This window comes from Capricornis sumatraensis, chromosome 3 (genome assembly GCF_032405125.1).
Source record: "Capricornis sumatraensis isolate serow.1 chromosome 3, serow.2, whole genome shotgun sequence".
NCBI classification, from domain to species: domain Eukaryota; kingdom Metazoa; phylum Chordata; class Mammalia; order Artiodactyla; family Bovidae; genus Capricornis; species Capricornis sumatraensis.
Window position 1 is genome coordinate 179,309,977 of NC_091071.1, and position 21,753 is coordinate 179,331,729.

At 61.5% G+C, this 21,753-nt stretch overlaps 1 protein-coding gene across 10 annotated transcripts in view; it reads right to left on the bottom strand.

Annotated features, from left to right (window-relative positions):
- ARHGEF10L (Rho guanine nucleotide exchange factor 10 like) overlaps positions 1–21,753 on the bottom strand; it is a 147,792-nt gene that overhangs the window by 49,885 nt on the left and 76,154 nt on the right. For 7 of the 10 annotated variants that reach the window (XM_068966878.1, XM_068966884.1, XM_068966879.1 and 4 more), the window contains 7 exons: positions 17,132–17,277; positions 15,022–15,036; positions 14,618–14,799; positions 11,173–11,288; positions 10,616–10,743; positions 9,224–9,324; positions 1,844–1,965 (listed from right to left, as the gene is read on the bottom strand). In XM_068966878.1, the coding sequence (XP_068822979.1) occupies positions 1,844–1,965; positions 9,224–9,324; positions 10,616–10,743; positions 11,173–11,288; positions 14,618–14,799; positions 15,022–15,036; positions 17,132–17,277 (810 nt within the window). The remainder of the gene's footprint in view (positions 1–1,843; positions 1,966–9,223; positions 9,325–10,615; positions 10,744–11,172; positions 11,289–14,617; positions 14,800–15,021; positions 15,037–17,131; positions 17,278–21,753) is intronic. The other 3 variants (XM_068966881.1, XM_068966883.1, XM_068966886.1) reach the window with 1 other exon arrangement.

The following is a 21,753-nucleotide window of genomic DNA, read 5'->3' on the forward strand; positions in this document are numbered from 1 at the left end:
TTCCTTTAGAGTCCGACTCTCACATCCGTACACGACATGTGGTTGTCAAGACTAAAGAGCCTTAAGTGAGGTCACTGTCGTCTTCGTCGTTCTCAGTGTTGCCTCCGAGTGATTGAGCCCAGCACAGCGCCGGGGCCTCTGTCTGCGGGCGCTGGGCAGGCGTGAGGCTCACTGGGAGGAGCCTGACCCATGAGCCCTTAAATCAGGCTGCGGCACAGGGGCCAGCGCCCCACTGAGCCCAGCTTTCAGGAGCGGCAGCCAGGGACCCGGCGAGTCCTCCGTCTCCTTCACCCCCAGCCCCACCTGCTCACCAGTCCAGCCAGTCCAAGCCCAGAGCACTGCCCAAACCTGTCCCCAGGTCCCCCCGCCCACTGCCTCCACCAGGGCCAGGACCAGCACCTCACCCCGGGGGCACCCCGTCAGGGGGACCGCAATACTCAGACATCAAGAAAAGGTTTCAACATAAGCTCTTACAATAAAAATTTAGCCCGCACACACGCAAAACATCATTGGTGAATAATTACCAAGAACTGAAAGAAAGACAGGACTGGACGCTGGCTTACCCTAATCCTGGCTCTTTATTCACTTTAAAAAAAAAAAAGGCAGGCAAGCCAAGCCCACAGTGGGCTGGTCTGAGTTTTTTCTTTAAGCGCTGCAATAAAACATCACTTACGTTAACGATCAGTGCCTCTCTCGCCTCGCCCCAGCCGCCCTGGTCTCCATTCACCCCGGCCTCCCTCCACCTGCACCAAGCGCCGCCCCATCTCAGTGGGACCCCAAGCTCTGCGAGGGTCTCAGCCTCCTGTCCTGGCCCCTCCTGGTCTGCAGTTCCCTCCCACACGTCGGCCGGAAGTGTCAGAGGATCCTTTCAAAAGGCAAACCAGGTCCCGCTGGTCCCCTGCTTAGAGCCACGCTTGGTGTTTCCTTGCTCCGAGGATGAAATCCAAACCCGATGCAGCCTGCAAGGCCAGCTGAGCCAGCTCACCCACTGTCGGGTCTCAGAGCCCAGCCTCCCCTGCTGGCTCCCGGAGCCACGGCCAGCTGCCCCGACGGCTCCGAATGCAGGCTTCTGTGTCGGTTTGTTTGGTTTGAACGTTCTCCCCCTGGGCCCTCTCATGGTTGGGTCTTCCTCACCAATAGGGGATCAGTTTATACGCCACCTCCTCTGAGAGGCCCTCTCTGACCCCCTAACTGCGTGTCCCCGTCTCTGTTTTCACTGTATCTGATTTATTCTCTTTATGCCACGCAGCACTCTTTTCTCTCCGCTCGTTTGCTGAGGGGTGGCTAGGAGGTGGTGGTAGCTGCCTGCGCTTCCGGCCAGGGCCGCAGGCGTCAGGGAACCAGATTACTATTCCTCCTGTCGTCCTCACCGGCCATGACATTAAAAAAAAAATCATGTCACCTGAGCCTTTACCTGTGAAGGAGACCTAGAGACATCTACTCGTGGGGTTCTTATAAATAATAAAACTAGTGAGTGATGGCAAAACACTCAAGAGGGGTGATGGCTGTGGAGCCAAAGCCGGCTGCCCCGGCAACATCGCGAGAGGTGAAGCCTCCCAAGCAGGGCGCAGCCGGCCGGGTGCGTTCCAGCCTGTCTGCTGAGCGGGCGTCATGCTATCAGCTGACACATCGCTGCTGTCTGTTAGCTCAGACCGACGCAACTGTCGGTTCCCTGACCCACAGAGGTCGCCTGCCCCCTCCTCTGGGGGGGACACCGACCCCGAGAGCAACCCCATTGCCTGACGTGGAGAAGCTGGGGCAGCAGCCGGGCCTCCCCTGCCCTGGCCCTCCCCGCCCCTGCCCACCCTCCCCGGGCACTCCAGCCGCCCCCACGTGCACTCACCTGCAGGCTGAGGCCCCTGAAGGAGAAGGCGGGGACGCAGCAGGCCAGGATCGGGCACCAGAACGGGGCTCTGCTCTGCTTGTCCTCATCCGGACACAGCCAGCCCGGCTGGTTCTCCTCCCCTGGGCGAAAGGACAGGGGTGGGGAGGGCCGGTGAGAGACAGGACGAAGTGGTCCATGAGGCCTGGGAGCCGGCACCCACGTGCTGACCCTGCCGGCTGGACGCTCACTGCTGCCCCTGCAGCCCGCCCTCCCCACGCAGCCAGTGCCGTCCTGCTGAGCCTCTCCCCAACCCCGCGGTTCCCCTCTTCTGCCGGGTCCTCGTCCACCTGCAATAAAATCCAGACTCTTCCCGAAGAGCTGCGAGGACCCTCCTTCCCCGTCAGCCTCACCCCCGGCAGCAGGCCCGCCTGTGCTAGGCTTTCCTTGGCGGCTGAAACAGGACGACCCCGCAGGAGGGTGGCCCTCTGCCCTTTGCCCTCTGCCCTCCGCCCTCTCCAGGGCCGGCTCCGCTCCTCACTGAGGATGACGCTAAGCCCCCGCCTTCTCGGAAAGGCCTCAACTGACGGTCGCCCCATTCCCCCACCTCCATCGCTTTCTGTCTCAGCCCTGCGGGTGTGTACAATGGCCCTAGCCACGATTTCTGGCTCTTTTATTAACAGGCTTGCGTCTTTTTCCCTCTGTGTGCGTGTGTATACGCACACAAGTACACGTGTGTATACACGTGAATGCATGTGCACGTGCGTTTCGTGTCCTTGTGTATCCACCGGCCTCCCACTACACCCGTTTTCCATGAAGGCGGAAACTTCCCACGCCTCCTCCTCTGCTCCACGCCATCCTCCACAGGGCAAGCACGCACAGCGGACTCTCACGCCTTGTGTGGCATGAACCCCCGAGCCCCATTTTCCAGATCAGTCAAATCAGAACGATGGCCTCCAAGAGCAGTCACCTCCCTGAGCCCCACTCAGCACAGAGCAAGCGCTGGAGAAAGACGGCCAACTGGGAAGGGCACGAAGCTTTGTTTTCACAAGATGAATAAATCCCATGGCCCCCTGTATGGCCTACAGTTAACAGTTCTGTATGACGTGCTTTGGGCTTCCCAGCTGGTGCCAGCAGTAGAGAACCCGCCTGTCAATGCAGCAGACGTAAGCAACGCGAGTTCAACCCCTGGGTTGGGAAGATCCCCCGGAGGAGGGCATGGTAACCCACTCCAGTAGTCTCTCCTGGGGAATCCCACGGACAGAGGAGCCTGGAGGGCTACAGTCCATGGGGCTGCAGAGTCGGACACGACTGAGGCACCTGAGCACGCACCGTGTGCTTTAACATTTGCTAAGAGGATAGGTCTTATGGTAAGTGTTCTTGTCACACACACGCAAATACCAATAACAAGGCAGAGGGCGGCAGGGCAGTTTGCAGAGGACGCACCTGTCTAGGGCGTAGACTGTGGCAGTGCAGCTCATGAGGCATGCTCAGCTTTGAACTCACCCAGCCGTGTACACGAACCGCGCGTGGCTCTTTGTATGTCAATCACACCGCAGGAGGGGCTTTAAGACTGCCACCTCCACTAGAGAAAGGCGACGTGGGCGTGCTGGATCCAGGCGGCAGGGGCCGAGGCTCTTTGAGAAGGTGAGGATGTTCACAAATGCAGGGATTTGCGAACAACCAGCTCCCGCTCAGGCAGAGGCTCCAGTGCCTGCCCACCCCCTCAAGCAACGGAGTCTCTGAGCAAAGAGCTCCCTCCCTGAGTGGGCCAGGGGCACCCCCAGAGCTCCACTGGCCCTGGTTCCCGCCTCTGGGGAGGAGAGGCCACCTAGGAAAGGACAAGCTGAGCCAGGACGCGCATCTCTGTAAGTGGATGGTGGTGTGCACCGCACTTCACAGTTTCCAGGGCGCTGCCCACACACCCTCCCACAGCCAGCAGGCAAGCTCAGAGTCTCCGCCCCACCTGCACGGGGCCGGGGGAGGGGGGTCAAAGACACGGCTCAGGAGCCAAGGAGCTAGCCCCCGGAGGCAGCCTGCACAGCACCCGCAAGACAGGGGGGAGCTGAGACAGCCCGCCAGCCCTGGGGACGCAGCCTCTCACATTAGGACCACCCACCACCCCTGGACAAAGCCCCGGGCAGTGAGTGAAGACAGGCGAAGCTGCAGCCTGGCCCTGCTTTCAAGCGCTCACAGCCACACGGGCCCAAGGTGCCAGCCCCCCGCCTTGGCAGGCTGGGGCCCGGGAGAGCAGCCCGAGCCCACCTGCCCGCCCGGAGCCCCATGAGTGGAAGCGTGCACTCCCCCACCACCGTCGCCCGAGCTCCGTCCTCCCCTCCCCCCACGTACTCCCAGCCCGCGGAGTCCTGGCAATCTATCCCGTCTCTTCCTTTAATGATCTGACCTTCTCCTTCCAGATGGTGCCTTCCCTGCCTGCGACTGGGATCGTTAACAGAAACTGGGGCTGTTGTTCCCCATCTGCCGCTGCCATCGTTCCATCACAAAACTGGGGCGGCTGAGACCGAATCAGAAGCCTGCCTCCTTGGACACGGAAAGCCACGACTTCCAGCTGACATCACGTGGGGCCTTATTTAGCATCAGCTGTGTCCACCAGCACCCACCCAACTCTGGGGTCCTTGCCCATGCCCGTGCCCCAGAGCCCTCGGGACCGCCCGCCGGCCGCAGGAGGCTGACTCTTCCAGCAGGGCCCTGTGTGGCTCAGAGAAGCGCATGTCACCTCTCTGAGCCTGTGGCCTCGTCTGGAAAATGGGGGAAATAATTCCACCCGTTAAGAGTTGTTGTGAGCCTGGAAAGACTATACACTAATATCCAGTGGGCACCAGACACTCAAGAAACAGAACCCAGGGGCTTCCCTGGCGGCCCAGTGGTGAAGAATTGACCTCGCAAAGCAGGGGACAGAGATTCAAACCTTGGTCAGAGAACTGGGATCCCACATCCCGCAGGGCAGCAAGGCCCGCCCGCCGCAACCACCGACTTCCACACGCCGCACCTAGAGAGAAGCGTGCCCGCTGCAACGAAGCAGCCTGCCTCAGCCCGGACCCGGCGCAGCCGAAGAAATAAATAATTCTTTAAAGCATATTCTTTAAAAAAGAAATAGAATCCACTACGATCACTGTTCTCAGGGTGAAGAGGATGCCCACTACTATGCTTGAGGTTGGACCGCCACCGTCCCCCGGGGCCGAGCCCCCACCCTGGCCGGCCCTACCCAGCATCTCCAGCCCTACCTGCCTCCCACTCCTGCCATGCTCGGCCCTGCACCCTCGCCCTCATGGTGGCCCCAGCAGACAGCCCAGCCTACCCCGCTCTACGCGCTAAACCCAAGGCCCCTGTCACACCTGCCCACTCCATGGAGACGCTGCAGACCGAGGCCACGGGCATCCCCACACGCGTCTTGTCTGGGCACCTCGCCCCTGCAGAGACTGGGGTCTGGGGAGGCCGGGCAGTGGCCGTGGTCACCCAGCTGGGGTAAACCCAAGAGGGGCTCCAGGGCCAGCACCCTCGGCCCTCCTGCTTCCGCCGAGTGCTTGGGCAGGTGCTGGCGCCGCCCTCTGATGGCTGAGGGTTAACGCAGACCCACTGGGGACCTGTTTCTCTGACTCTGACGGGGGGATTGGCCTGGGGTCTGCCTGGCCCAGGCCCTCCAGGGGTGGGGACAGGGAAGGCCGCGTTGGGAGAGGCTCAGCACTCGGAGCCGCAGGGGCTGGGGGGATGCAGGAAGGGAAGCCAGAAGCCCCACCCTGTCCTTTCCCCACCCCCACCTCCAGGGCCTCCTGTCAACAAACCTTTTCCTGAGCCTTAACAAACAGAGGCTAACTGGCAGGGACGGGGAGGGCGTCCTGGCCCCTCGGCACCAAATGTGACCCCAGGACAGCCACTCCCCCCGGGAGATGCAGAGACCCCTTTCCTGGGGGCTGCCCCTTCCGCGCACCATCTCCCCTACGCTCAGCCCAGCTGACACCCTGGGAACATCCCCATTTTCTGATGGAGAATCCCAGGCATGCAGGGGTGAAATCGTCTGTCCGAGATCACGGAGCTGGCACGCCGGAGAGCTGGGAACTGAACCCACACAGTCTGGGTCCACTTCACATGGTGCTCAGATCCCGAGATGCATGGGAAGAGGCCCAGGGGACTCTAGGCCGGGTTAAGGGAGAGAGCCTGCCTTCCTCAGGCAGCAGGGCACAGCGGCGGCCACACTTGGGTGTCAATGGGGTCCCCAGACCCCCCAGCACCCCTGCCCTTCCAAAGGGCAGAACTGACCCCCATCCCAGTCCCCAGCAGCCCCTGCCCAGCCCTCTGCTCTCAGTCTTTGGTGGATTACGATCTCGGCACACTGGGCTCAGGGAGGGAGGAAGATACAGGGGAAAAAAAGAATAACATCCTTTGTGAATGTATGTTTTTAACATATTCTATTTCTAACAGGCTCATATTATTTCCCACCCCTCTCCTGCACCAGGCACTGCAGATAAAAAAACAAACTGGCAAAATAAAAGAACCAAATTATTCAAGCCCCAGGGGAACCCAGGCACTCAAATAAGATTTCAAATGACTCTTTCCATTAAAACTTTTGCTGCAGTGAAACCGGGTGGAGATAAGTCAGCCGTGTCTTCACAGGCCGAGGAGAAGGGAGCTGCTCACATTAGCGAGCGCCTCTCCCGCCAATACCGGGGCCCTCTTGGCAAAGCATCTCAGCTTCAGATGGGAGATGGGCACAGGTCCACACATGGGGCTCAGGCCCTGGACACCGCCCCCACGGGCGGGGAGAACGGAGCAAACGGCCGACGCCCAGCAGGCAGGCCACCTTAGCCAGAATCCCCACCACCCTCGGCTTAAAACCCCTCCTCCACCGTCCGCAGGCCTCCTGGTCACAGGAACAACCCGTGGAGACCCGTGCGGGTCAGCACCAGACCCCGGAGGGCCCGAACCCGGCTCCTCCAAGCCCAGGCCTCCTCCCTGTTCCCTCCCCTACCTCCTTGCACCCCCAAACGGCCCCTGTGCACCCCCCATACCCACTGCGTGCCCCTCCACTCCCCCACGCTCCCAACTCCCCTCCACCCCCCCAACGCCCCCTCCACGACCCCCCACACCCCCTCCACCCCCCCAACACCCCCTCCGCAACCCCCCACACCCCCTCCACCCCCCCAATGCCCCCTCCGCGACCCCCCACGCCCCTTCCGTGCCCCTCCACCCCCCACGCCTCCTCTGCGCCCCCCATGCCCCCTCCGTGCCCCGCACGCCCGGTCTGTGCCCCCCACGACCCCAACACCCTCTCTGTGCCCCTCAACTCCCCTCCATCCCTAACCGCCCCCTCCATGCCCCCTCACACACCCTCCGTGACCCCCCACGGCCCCTCCGTGCCCCTCCACCACCCCAATGACCCCTCTGTGCCCCCCACGTTCCCTCTGCACCTCCCACGCCCCCTCCATGCCCCCCACGCCCGCTCTGCACCCCCAACACCCCCTCTGCGATCCCCAACTCCCCTCCTACACCCCCAACCGCCCCCTCCACGGCCCCTCTGCGCAGCAGCCAGATGATCCCCTTAAACGTTAATCAGGTCGCACCACCCTCCGGCTCTCAGCATGGCAACCAAGCCCCCAGGCTTCTAGAGGAACTCCGTGCACCTCACCCTGGCTTTCCAGTAAACCCGCTCCCCACTTCCACCGGCCTCCCCTCACACCAGCTACGCACCAGCTCTGGCCACCTCAGGACCTTTGCACTTGCTGTACAGCCCGGCTCACTGGACCGAGACCTCCGCCCAGCTTCAGAGGTTACCTCCGCAGAGCCGGCCCTGACCAGTCCAGACCCCAGGCCCTTTGCCGGTCACAAGTCAGCTCCACCCACCTCGCAGCTCCACCCAGCCCCGCCCCGTCGGTTTGCTCCTCACGTAAACCCCCGCCTGCGCTTGTGAACTGCGACTTCCTTGAGAACAGTGAGTGGCCTGTTTGCTCGCTGCTCTCCTCCCGTGCCCTGTTGTTCAGTCGCTCAGTCGGGTCCGACTCTGCGACCCCACGGACTGCAGTACACCAGGCCTCCCTGTCCATCACCAACTCCCGGAGCTTGCTCAAGCTCATGTCCATCGGGTGGGTGATGCCATCCATCTCATCCTCTCAAATAACTGTAGAGCCTCAATACTTTTTTTAATTGATGAAAGCCTTTGAAAAAGGTTCTGACCCCTTCCCAGCAGCATTTTTAAGTCTATTGGAGATTTATATTGAATACTTATCTCGAAAAAGATCATACTAGTAACCGAGACAAAATAAAACCCCCCAAATCGCTGCTGCTGACTGGAATCAGCATATGGGAATTCTAGCATGCCACAGACAGTAATGGTTCTGATCAGCAACAAACCAGACCTTTTGTCAATTCAAAAAAAGCACAAATAAAGTGCTTATAGCTTAATGAATGTAGTCTGGCAGACAGAAGCTCACCACCTTGAGGAAGGAGGACAGGAATTAAGAGTGGGCTCTAAGGCCGCCTGCCCAGGTTCGGAGCCCCTTCCTGCTGTGCGAGCTCCAGCAAGCCGCTGTGCCTCTCGGCCTCAGACTTCCAAGCGTGCAAAGGGGTTCACAACAGACTTGCCTCATGGTGTTACTACGAATGTGAAATGTGAAATGAAAGAGAGATGTGTAAAATGCTTAGGAAAAGGCTCGCCACACAGGAAACACTTTATAAATAGAAATGTCCACTATTTCATAGGGGATGCATAGGAGAAAAGACCCTGGTGGCTCAGACAGTAAAGAATCCGCCTGCAGTGCGGAAGGCCTCGGTTCGATCCCTGGGTTGGGAGGATCCCCTGAAGGAGGGCATGGCAACCCACTCCAGTATCCTGGCCTGGAGAACCCCATGGACAGAGGAGCCGGGCGGGCTACAGCCAGTGGGGCCTCAAAGAGTCGGACACGACTGGGCGACTAAGGGCCACACAGAACAGGAGGAAAGAAGGATAAAGAGGCCTCCGGGTGAGAATCAGTTCAATCTAACCTGCACCATTCTTTTTACAACAGCTTTATTGAGATATAATTCAGCTACCATAAAAATCCACCCCTTAAATAAAGAGTACATTTCACTGGTATAGTCACACAGCTGGGCAACCATCACCACTCTCTAGTTTGAGGACATTTTCATCATTCTCACCAAAAAAAACCCTTAGTGGTGACTCTCCAGTCTCTCCTCTTCCAGACTAATTAACTTTCCATCAACTCCCACCATTCTACAGATGGGGAAACTGAGGCTCCGAGCAGGGGAGTGACATGTTCAAGATCACTACAGCATCCCCCTTCACTCTGAAGCCTCCGTGGCCCCCGAGACTGAACGCTCCCCTCGTGCTCACACATATACACACCCCAAACCTCCCGCTGTCCACCCCGACCCTAGGGCTTTACTCACGGAGTCCGATCTTGGCCAGGTGCAACCTGTTGACCCAGGAGATCTTGCTCAGGGGGTTGGGGGTGATGAACACCACCATGAAGCTGATGGGGCGGCCGGACCTTCAGTGAGAGAGCAGGGCATGAGCACTGGAATGGGGCCTGGCTCCCTGGGAGGCCGCCAGCCCCTCTCCCGCCCCCACCAGCCCTGGAGACGGAGCGCAGTCTGTGCAGAGCATTGAAGCATGGCCAGAGGGGCTGGTGGCCTGGCAAAGCCTCGGTCTCTTGGGGAAAGAGTTCCTCTACCCACCACAGCTGCAGGGACAGGCAGGTCCCCAGGGTGACAGGCCACAGCCTCCCAGCCTGGCCCAGGAGCCCAGCAAGGCCACAGGGGTCTGGGCCTCTGTAGGCTGCAACTCTAGCAGCCCCCCTGGGCCCAACTGGTCAGCCATCCGCAGGCCTCGCCAGCCACCTGCACACGCCTGGCCCAGAGCCTGTGACTCGGGCCTGTTCCTGGCCCCTGATGTAGGACAGCTGCTCGGTAATGTCCGCTGAACGATACATGAATGCATGAAGGAGGGAGTGAGCGGAGGTGTGTGCAGGCTTTGGGGACAGAGGTCCCTGCTGTCCTCGTCACCTCACCTCGGAGCGGAAGGACGCCTTCACTGTTTCTGAGCTTGTCTCACCCCTGTGGTCCACCCCAGCCTGGAGAGGCGGGTGGGCCTGGGGTCCCGAGCCATCCGTGGGGCGTGGGGAGGAGGAGGCACGGGGTAGGGGGGACAGGGCGGCTCAGCAGGGTGCCAGGAGCCAGTGGGAGGGCCACGTGCAGGTTCAGGCCCCCACCCAGGGCTCCAGTCCCCCGTGCCCTGCAGCTACGGAGCCTGTAAGCCTCTCCCCGCCTGCCCCCGCCACACACACATGCGTGCACTCAGTCGTGTCTGTCTCTGTGCAACAGACCCAGCGGGTCACAGACTGGGCTCTGACCGCTCACCACCCGGCGTAGGCCTGGGAGTGAGGACCCTGAGAACCCAGCCCCGCCTCCCACGTCTGAGCCCCACCTCCCCATCTGCAGAGTGGGGAACCACACTGCTCCCTCTCCATCTCTGCGTCAAGTCCACTAACGCCTGTGGAACGGGTGTGGGTCTACGGAGCATCAGCTCCTGGGAAGGCATCTAGGGGAGGCTGGCTGCACCTGGCCCCAGGGGATGGCAGGGTCGACCGACCGCTGGCAGTGTCCAAGCAGCCCAACAGAGGGCGGGCTCACCCGGGTACGAACGGGTCCTTCATTCATTCATCAATGCGGCCATGAGCATCTGCTCTGTACGCGAACAGCTATGCCGGGCCCAGCCCCCGCCCAGCCCAGCCCAGCCCCAAGCAGGACGACCCGATGCCCCTCCTCGGCCCCTCCTCTCACTTGTCGGGCTTCCCAGGCAGCAGGAGCCGCAGGCGGCACTTGTTGGCTGAGTGGATCTCCTCCTCCTTCACCCGCAGGAGCCGCTGCAGGGCCAGGCACCAATCCTGAGCCACTGCCATGTTGAGGTTCTAGGGCGGAGGGAGCCAAGGACGTCAGCACACAGCCCGCTGTCCCCGAGAGCCACCCTCCACGACTCCAGGGCAGCTGGGGCCCGCCAGGGGGAGAGGAGCAGGGGTCCGCGCACTCGGCCACTTCCCGGGCACCAGGCCTGGGTTCTGACACCCCCAGCACCCCTCCTTTGAAAGGGGCACACCCTCCCAGCTTGGGGTGAGGCTTGGGAAAACGCTGCGGGACAAACCAGGCTCTGTACAGGGAACAACAGAGAGATGACCACAGCCGGGCCCCGCTCAACCGGAACCAAGGCTTCCGCCCAGACCACAGACCACACACTACTCCCAGCAGCCACAGGGGTGTCACCAGGCACCGCTGGGGGGCCCCGAGGCCAGGGCACGCCGGGCACCGAGAGAGGGGAGCTGGCCCAGGCCGGCGCTGGGTACCTGGTAGGTGCCATGCAGCGTGCTGACGAGGAGGGTGATCTGCTCCACCACGGCCAGGTCCTTCTGCAGGTCCTGAAGCTCCTGGAAGAGGCGCGGGGGCCCGAGGTACACCTTATCTGGGCAGAGAGAGAGACCCTGTGGGTGGGGAAGGCACCAACAGGAACCCCAGCAGGCGCTCACTACAGCGGCGAAGGGCTGCCGCGCCTCCCTGGGGGCTCAGCGGCCGAGAGTCCGCCGGCCAGGGCAGGGGACCCGGGGGATGCTCGGGCCGGGGGGGGGGGGGATCCCACAAGCCGCGGGACAACCGAGCCCACGCGCCTCCACTCCAGAGCCCGCGCTCCGCAAGAGAAACTGCTGCAGTGAGCCCGCACACCACAGCCAGAGAGGAGCCCTGCGCAGACGAGGAGAGAAAGCCCACGGGCGGGCGGCAGCAGAGCCGTGAATGAAATGAACACATCTTCAAAAAGAAAAGAAGAGCTGTCGCCCTGGGGATATGGCACTCACGATAAGGAAGGAAACACTACCAGGCTCTCTCTACTAGCGGGGACACCCCAGTCGGGGGAGTCTAGCGCCTGGGGTCTGGCCCACACTCGGTCTATGCACAGGGTCACAGAAGATCAGAAGACAGAGCCAGCTGTGCCAGGAGTGGCGAGGAGCCCTCGTGGGCCCAGGAGGAAGGTGAGCGCCGCCGTGAAGGGAGACAGCCATGCCAAGGGAGCCCATGAACGGCCAGCAGCTCACAGCTGCTCTAGGAGCCTGCTCTGCGGCAGGTTCGACTGTGTGTGTTGGAGACAGCGCGGCGCGAGACAGTAAAGGCCCCTGTCCTCGTGGAGCTGACGACCTGGTTGGGGTCGCGTGCGTGCTGGGTCGCTTCAGTCGTGTCCAACTCTGTGCAGCCCTGTGGACTGTAGCCCGCCAGGCTCCTCTGTCCCTGGGATTCTCCAGGCAAGAATACTGGAGTAGGTTGCCATATCCTTCTCCAGGGGATCTTCCTGCCCCAGGGAAGGAACCTGTGTCTCTTCCATCTCCTGCATTGGCAGGCGGGTTCTTTACCACTGGCACCGCCTGGGAAGCTCAGTAGGGTGGCGGAGGCGTCAGTTAAGGAGATAGTGGGAGGTACTAGGGAGGAAGGTATCAGGGCAATGGGACAGAGGCGGGATGGGGGTGACAGCACCCAGATCTCTCGGGATGATACAACTGCAGTGTCGAGGCCCTGAGGGGAGGACCGAGAAACAGAGCCAGGGGCCCCACAGGACTGGACGGGCGGGGGGGGGTCTCTAAACGCGAGGCTAGGGGAGCCGGGCTGCGTTCTCCACGCTGCGTCAGCCAAGCTGCGGTCTCGTGGAGCCCCAGGGGAGGGTGGCGGCAGGCAATCTGGGCTCTCATCCGGACGACCATCTCACAGGCTCATCCCCGGTCACCTGGACGCAAGGGCTGCAAAGCCACACCCTGGGCTTCCCTGGCACCCGGGGGCTAAGAATCTGCCCCCACTGCAGGGGGCGTGGCTTCTATCCCTGGTCAGGGAACTAAGATCCCAGGAACCTCATGGTGTGTTCAGGAAAGAAGAAAGGAAGAAACCCACGGCCTGCTGCCCGGGGTGAGGGCTTCTTGACTTTGGAGCCACGTGGACTTTGGTACCGTGTGCTGGCCACCAGGCAACGAACATGGGGCAAGGTGGGCGTGGGCGTAAGAGACAGGCTCCCACCGAATGAAGGGCAGAGGAGGGCTCCGCAGAGACCCCAGCGAGACGAGCTGGAGGGGAACGGGGACCACCACGAGGCCCCTTAGGGTACAGGCGCTGAGAGCTCAAGAGAACTCGGCCCGTAAGAGAGCGACTTCATTCCAGCAAAACCACCTCATCCATCACGTCCCATTAATGCTGCTAATTTGAATTTTATCGTTTTGTACTTTCATTTCTATTCTGCTTGTGATTCTGTTTAGATGTTATGGTTGTTAAAGGGATGTGAGCATAGGAAGTTTATTAATATTGTACCTAGTCTTAGATCTGCACGTATTTGAATAACAATATGATAAAAATTCATCCAAGGCCAACTGGGGCTCAACAAGGATTTCTTCTCTCCTCTTTGAAGGGGATCTGGCACCCTAGCCCTCTACTTTGAGAAATGCGGTCACAGATAAAACAGTGGCTGGAGGAGGGGTCCCAGAGCAGAAGTCCAAGTGGTCCCAGGAAAGTGGAGCAGAACCTGGGCTGGAGGTGCCTCTGAGGGGGGCAGGCGGGCCAGGAGCCCCTCCTGGGGGGCTTCTGTGAACAGCCAGCCAGGAACACAGAACAGCCCCCACTGCCTGCCTCCCAGGCCTGGGGAGGCAGACCCAGCGGGTAAAGCGAGTACGGCCCCCTGAGGCCAAGAGTGTGTGGTGACCCCTGCCTCAGAGGCACCCCCAGGGTTAGGGTGAGACAGGGCTGGTGGGGAGGGCCAAGAGTCAGGCCCTCCTGCTGCCCCGCAGTTGCCTCCTCCATTCACTCGGCAAATATGTGTGAACATCCACCACACACCCAGGCAGAGGACCACAGTCACGCCAAGGGGCGAGATGAGACGGCAACCAGAGCATCGCCGTAGAGGTGAGAACACAGCCGGGCCTTGAGAGCACAGGGCTGGCCCCTGGCCAGCCCAAAGGAACCGGGAAGGCTTCTTGGAGGAAGTGTAACCTGAGCCAAGATGAGTCAGGGCAGCCAGACAAAATCCAGAGAGCAGCAGAACACGCAGAAAAGGGCAGAGGACGGGAGAAGGCTCTGGGGCAGGAGGGCACTCAGTCCCCAGGAATGAGGCCAGGGCAGGCGGGGGTGGGCAGGGGCGGGAGGGGGCGGGAGGGGTGTGCGGGCCTCAGTGAGGACGCCGGGCCTCATCCCAGGGCAGCAGGAAGCCACCAGCACACTTCGGGTGCAGGGGGACACACAGCTCTGGTGTGCACTTGGAAGAGTCGGCCCAGGGAGGGAGGCACGCAGGACAGGGAGGGCAGCCAGGAGGTCTGCAGCAGCAGGAGACGGAGGAAGCGGACGGACGGGGAGCTGGTCACCCCCAGTTCTCACTGTCCCCGTCACCGGACAGAGTCTGAGGGGACGGTCAGGGCAGGGAAGGAGGATCCAGGACAACCAGGCCACCCTGAGCCTGAGCTCTGCGGGTTTTGGGAACAGGCCACCCGGGCCCCTCACAGAACAGACAGGCAACCTGCAGTCCCACAGGGAGGCAGGCAATGGCCAGGCAGGCCCTAGAGGTCGTGCTTTCGGATCCAAGGTCACTGCGTGTCACGCCCGTGTGTGCATGTGTATGTATGCGTGTGAGGGTGTACAAGGCTGGGGGGTGGAGGGGTGAATGCAGGGGGGCTGCATTTGCACTCTCGAGTAGGGACATGGGTGCGTGCTTGTGCACAGCTACAAATGGCAGGAAAAGTCTCCGGGCCGGGCGGGGCGGGGTCGGGCACTCACTCTGGGCCTGGCCTGCAGCCGAAGCCTTCTTGGCACCAGCGTGCTGGATGAGCGCGTTGTCCTTGTCGTGGGAGCCGCCCTCCTGGCCCACCTCCACCACCTGCACCTGCGGCAGCGCTGTGTTCCACTTCACCACGTACTTGGGCCCCAGGGGCGCCAGGCTGCTGATCTCCAGCTGGCCCCTGCCAGGGACAGAGGACACGGCCCTGGAGAGCCTGCTGCACCCGCCCCAGGGTCAGCCCGGAGCCGCTCCTCTGCACGTCCGCTCAGCCAGGCACCTCGCAGCCCAGCACAGCCCTCGGCCAAGCCGAGCAGGTGGAGCGGGCAGCGGGGGAGGTGCAAGCATTGGGGTACCCAGGCCAGCCCCAGAGGCGCACGCCCACCCCGAGCCTCGGAACCCCTACCTGTGGTTGGCAGGCCTGAGGAAAAAGACAAGAAGGGTCATTATTGTTACTGAGCAATTTCTGCAGGTGCTGAGACCCCCTGGGGGGCGGCCGCCGGGCTGGGCCATGTGAGGGCGGAGGGGTACCACGTGGAGAGCTTTCTCCCTAGGCCGGACGCTAGCCTTCCATCGCCCCCTATTCCCACCACGCCCCTGCTAGGAAGCCTGCCTTATTTCAGAAAAGGATACTGATACTCAGACAGGTCACATGACTCACCCCAAGTTACCCAAAATGACCCCCAAATGTGGGCCACCAACACCCTCATCGCTTCCCTGGTGGCTCAGAGGGTAAAGAATCCACCTGCAATGCAGGAGATCCCGGTTGGATCCCTGGGTCTAGAAGAGCCCATGGAGGAGGGCATGGCTCCCCACTCCAGTACTCTTGCCTGGAGAATCCCATGGACAGAGCGGCCTGGCGGGCTACAGTCCGTGGGGTCACAAAGAGTTGGACACGACTGAGAGACTAACGCTGTCACTTTTAAACACCCCCATCACACGTACACACCCTGGAGGCTCCAAGCAACAGGAGGGCAGAGAGGGTGTCGGTCAGACCCCTGGCACCTGCATGGAGCCCAGGATGCAAACAGGACTTAAGTAAAGAGCTCGGGGACACCCTGGAAGTCCAGTGGTTAAGACTCCATGCTGAGCCCTCCACGCAGGGGGCTCCGGTTCAATCCCCAGTCAGGGAAGTAAGATTCCTCATGGCACACGGTGCAGTCAGAAAAATAAAAAATAAAAAAACTACAGTGTTTGCATGAGAGAGTGGCTGAGTGAGTGCATGGAGAGTCAGTCGTCGGCAGAGCCGCACTGACCTGAGCCAGAGGCTCCCTGGCCTGAGGCCCCTGCCAGGGCCAGTCCACCCAGACCTGTGGACAGGCGCCAACTGAGGGCTCAGTGAGTGCCGGAAGGACAATCAGACAGACAGACGAGGGGGCAGAGGCTGAGCGAGCAGGAGAGCCCGGCAGGGTCAACACCTGAGTGTGGGTGACTCTTTCCCCATGGGTCTGGGGTGTTGTTGCCAGCTGTTGCTTCCAGGGTTTCTGAAAGCACTGCCAAATAGCAAGGAATGAGGTTCTCCTCCACTGGCAGGGCTAAGAGTCTGGCTGGAAAGGTCCCACTGGCCTTCACGGGGTCAAGGGTCACGATCCCTGATGCCCAAAGGACTGACCAGCAGATGGGAGGGACCCAGATCAGTGGGGAGGCCCAGTGAAGGGCTCACACAGCCCAGACGCAGGCCCATGTGGTCCCGGGCAGTGTGGGCCCAGAACGTGGGATATTCCATTTTCAAGAGAAGTTGGATGTCTCAATCTTTCTGTGAATTCCCCAGAGAAGCCAGACATAAGATTTCCGGAAGGCTACTGCAACCCTCGGGCCACAAGTCTGCAGACTCAGGCCTCAGGCATGGCCCTCGCCCCACTACAGGGCTCTAACTCCAGTCCCAACTCCAGCCAGGCCCGGCGGCCTGGCCCCAGTCATTTCTGCAACCTCTGACCCAGAACCAGGAAACCAGGCTCCAGCATTGGGGGGGGAGGGGGGTTGGTGGGAAAGGCAAAGCCTCGTGCTAAAAACACTGCGATCTAGCCAGAGGAAAACCTACTTGACTTAAAGTGGCAGGGACTTGGGGGTCTTCCCTAGCGGTCCAGCAGTTAAGACCACCGGCTCCCAACGCAGGGAGCACAGGTTCAATCCCTGGTCTGGGAACTAAGACCCCACATGCCGCACGGCGTGGCCAAAAATAAAAATAATAATGCTACAGCAGGGATTTGGGACCTGGTCTGGACACAGGGAAGACCCTCTTGGATTTCAAAGTGGTCAAAACTCAGCAGGCTGTTCCATCCTGAGGACAGAATTCCAGGAGAGCCCACCCTGTGCAGGGGCCAGCTGTTGGCCCCCCGTGACCTCTGCAGGTGCTTCCTAGCTCTGGGGACCAGGGATATAGAGGCAAAGAGAGATGAAGAGGAAGTCGGATAGTCGGAGACCTCAGCCAGGCTCATGCGGGACCCTGGCTGGGACAGACTGCGGTGCGATGGGAGGGATCCCCGGGGTGGGGGGTGATGGCCAGGCCCGCTTACTTGAAGTTGATGTTGGCACAGACCAGCATGTCGTTGAGCAGGAAGACCCTGCGCTCCTTGGACTTGACCAGCTGCCCGCGGTCACCATACACGGTCTCCGTCAGTGTCTCACACAGGAGCAGCTGGCGCTGACCCGAGGTCAGAAGCTGGGGGAGCAGACAAAGCAAGATCAACACCAGCATTGCTCACGGGCTGCTCCACAGACATCACTGCGCCAAATACCCAGGGCGGTCCCTCCACGCCCAAAGGGGACCGCGGCCAGGAGGGGCGAGGGTGAGGCAGGACCACGCCCTCCACCCCTGGGGACCAGAGGCACTGACCGCCAGCCCCCCAGCGGCCAGCACCCTGCTCAGGCGAGCCAGCCCCCGCCAGCCCCGCTCCATCCCTGTCGGCAGCACGGCTCCAGGGCACAGAACCACACGCCGACCCTGGCTCCGAGGCACGCCGTGGAGCCCCCTGGCAGGTGCTGGGCTGCCTGCCCACACCTTGGCCCCCTCGGCTGTCAAGTGGGTGACAGCACCAAAGCTCACACCGCCAAGGAAACATGTGACTCTGGCTATGTGACCTGCAGAGCCCGGGACGGGGCTCACTCAGAATTATTAAGAACTTCAAGACATTGACAGCAGAGCATTAACCCAAATGCGGGGCCCCTCTAAGTGCCTGCCCTGCGTGACGTCCAGCGAGCTGCCCCACGGTGGGACAGCCCACAGATGGCCCCTGTCCCCATGGCTCTCGCGGCCTCAAGCAGGCAGACTCCTGGCCTGAAGGCAGGTCCCGCTCCTCGCCCTGACCTGCTGACCCGCGTCGGCCACGGGCCTCAGGGAAGGCCTCGTGCGGGGCTGGGAGGGCTCTGCTGGCCAGCGAGGCAGCCCTCGGACCACGCTGACCAGGTCGAAGACCTTCACGCCTCCAGGCAGGCGTGCGCCCATCCTGGGCTGGACACCAGCCAGCACAGGCCCACCAACAAAGCCAGGGACCCTCGGAAAACATGTCTTTGCTAAGAAGGGGTTTTGCGGGGGAAGAAGAAGAGTATTCAGACAAGTTCATTCTCGTAACAGCCAACTCCCTCCTCCCCATCCTCACAAGGAAAAGGGCGGTCACTCCTCTCCCGGAGAGAACACTCTGCCATCCTCTGAAGAACCATGGCTTTCGGGGCAGCAGGGAACCCTGAGCTACTCCACACGCCACGAGAGAGCCCAACTCTCCTCGCACCAGCTCCAATGCCCCAAGGCCCCCCATTCTCAGATGAAGGGGCAGACATTCCCGACATAAAGCGGCCTGCCAAGACCCCGTGCTGGCTGAGCAGCAGGGCAGGCTGGAGCCGGGCCACACGCACGGTCCGCAGCACGAGGCAGCTGGCCACACACCCTCCAGATCCAGGCTAGGGGTGAGGGGAGTCAGGGAAAGGCCCATGGCTCCCAACACACAAAAATCTCGGGGGGCCCCAGGAGTCCCCATGACTGCAAAGGCTGGGCTCCCCCACCTCACAACTTCCACCACCCAGCTGACCACCGGCTTGTGAAAACACAGCTGGGACCCTGAAGACAGAAGGCCCCAGAAAGACAGCCACGTGTGCCGTGACCCAGAACGCGGGACAGGAAAGTCCCCTGCTTTCTGGCAACCACCCTCCTGCCAGTTAAGCAGATAAAACAAAAGACCAAAGAAAGCTCGGATATTGCACAAGCAGCCCCCTGCAGCCAGGTCCTGAGCAGGCACATTTTGAAACAGCCGACACGGTTCCGCTCTGGGCACACCCAGTTTCGTTTCCACTTCTCTCTGGGGGACGGGCGGCGAGGGGGAAACCTCAGCGCTGGGCTCAGAGCGGCCAAGACCACGCCGGGGACCAGCTTCCCTGGCCGGGGAGGGCGCGCTGCGCGGCCCCCGCCACGGCCCCCTGACGGCGGGAAACTCGGGCTCGGGGCTCTCGGTCCCCTCCCAGCTCCAGACAGGTCTCCCTGGCCTCCTGCGGCCTGGGTGTCCCCCCGGCGGACAGAGGGGAGCACAGCTCCTTCCCGCGCAGGTCTAAGAAGGGCTTCCTCTCCCAGGCGACCCCACAGGCGCGTAAGCCGAAGCGAGAGAAGCGCTCACGATGCGGAAGAGAAGCGGCGGCAGGGGACGGGAGGAGGTGCTTCTCAAGCGTGAAGGCCCTCAGGCGCCCGCGCGCGGCCGAGACGGGGCCCTCAGGCGGCAGCGCGCGGCCGAGACGGGGTCCTCAGGCGCCCGCGCGCGGCCGAGACGGGGTCCTCAGGCGCCCGCGCGCGGCCGAGACGGGGTCCTCAGGCGGCAGCGCGCGGCCGAGACGGGGTCCTCAGGCGGCAGCGCGCGGCCGAGACGGGGTCCTCAGGCGGCAGCGCGCGGCCGAGACGGGGCCCTCAGGCAGCAGCACGCGGCCGAGACAAGGCCCTCAGGCGGCAGCGTGCGGCCGAGACGGGGCCTTCAGGCGCCAGGATCCTCAGGCGGCAGCGTGCGGCCGAGACGGGGCCTTCAGGCGCCAGGATCCTCAGGCGGCAGCGTGCGGCCGAGACGGGGCCCTCAGGCGCCAGGATCCTCAGGCGGCAGCGCGCGGCCGAGACGGGGTCCTCAGGCGCCAGCGGCCGAGACGGGGCCCTCAGGCGGCAGCACGAGGCCGAGACGGGGTCCTCAGGCGCCAGCGGCCGAGACGGGGCCCTCAGGCGGCAGCGCGCGGCCGTGACGGGGCCCTCAGGCGGCAGCGCGCGGCCGTGACCGGGCCCTCAGGCGGCAGCGTGCAGCTGTGACTAGGCCAAAGTCGCTTTCCTGAGAGGCATTCCGAATTAGAGGGCTGGGGCCGCCCCGCCTGGGGTGGCGAGGAGGGATGCCCCCACGCCTCAGGCCCACCCTGGGCAATCCTGGACAAGGCACCCCGGGGCGGGGGCTCCTCTCCTGCCCTATCTTTCTTCCCAGCACTATCCTCCTGGAACACGTGGAGCAAACCCAACTGCCAGCAGGTAACCTCGGGGGAAAGACTCAGATGGGGACTGAGGGGGCATGGGCAGCTGCTACTCAGCTGACCGGCCCCACGTGGGAAGGTGGGCCAAGATGCCAGCTCTTCCAACCCTTGGAGAAGATGAACAAGTCTAAATTTTGTGGGACGCTTCTCCATTTCTAAATGCTGGCAACCAATTTCATCTTCTTAGAAGTCCTGTGTGGGCCTGAGCACACGTGTGCAGACTGAATTTGGCCTGAGGTGGGACCGTCTTAAGATGCAGGACCCCGAAGCTTAGAATATCTTGTCCGGGCCCTGCTCCGCGGTCCTGTGGTACAGATCAAAGATCACAGTGAAGGTCAGAGAGCATCACAGGCTGTAAAGCGCGGGCCACGTGGGGAGGCACTCATGGTGACGCTCAACAAACACTAGGAAGTCCTCCCCTTGTGGCTTGAAATCCCATTGACCTCAGTCACTGGCCCTAGTTCTGCTTTTGGGGGCACAGAGCCAGGAGGCTCCCTGTTTCTCCCCCGGATGATCTGAACACCTTCCTGTGACCCTACACGATGTCCCTTCCCCAGAGAACAACTCTGTTCTTGCCAAGTGTCCTGGGGCGTAGTCGCCTCCCCGCACACCATCAGGGCCAAGTCCCACCCTCTACTGAGTGAAAGGGGGTGGAGCCCGGGGTTGGGGACCTCCCGGATGCGGGTGCAGCTGCAGGCTGTGCATGCCACAAGCCGCCAAGGAGACACAGGACTGAAGATCACCGACAGGTGACTCCGGGAGGTGACTGAGTCTCTTGTACCAACTTTGTGTTTTAAACACAGGGTTCTCTAGGGACCGCCCTAGTGGCACAGTGGATAAGAATCCAGCTACCAATGCAGTGAACACAGGTTCGATCCCTGATCCAGGAAGACTTCACGTGCCTTGGAGCACCTACGCTTACACACCACAACTGCTGAGTGCCGCGTTCTAGAGCCACGAGCCGCAACCGCTGAGCCCTGGAACCACAGGTCCTGAGGCCTCGTGTCCCAGGGCCACGAGCCGCAACCGCTGAGCCGTGGAACCACAGGTCCTGAGGCCTCGTGTCCCAGGGCCACGAGCCGCAACCGCTGAGCCCTGGAACCACAGGTCCTGAGGCCTCGTGTCCCAGGGCCACGAGCCGCAACCGCTGAGCCCTGGAACCACAGGTCCTGAGGCCTCGTATACCAGGGTCCATGAGCCGCAACTGCTGAGCCTGTGAGCTGCTGCTACTGAAGCCCAAGTGCCCAGAGCCTGTGCCCCACAAGAGAAGCCCCCACAATGAGACCCCACGCACCACAGTGAAGAGCAGCACTGCAAATTAAAAAAAAAAAAACAAACACAAAAAAGCAAAGAATACCCATCAAAGCCAAAAATAAAATTAATAAGTTTAAAAAACAGGGTTCTCTAATAGACTCATCTGAAAGTTAAGATTTTTTTGCTAGAATGTTTCTAAGTTGCAATCTCAAAATACGGCATGGTTTGTTTGTTTGTTTTTTGGTCTTTCTTTTTAAAAAATAACACTAATAATGACAAGGGCCACCTTGCATTAAGGACTCTGGGTCCGCCACTTTGCCAGTGTTCTCCTTGGCCTTGCAGAAGCCCTAAGGGTCAGGTGCTGTCAAACTCATTTCAGAGAAGGGTTTCAGAGCAAGCA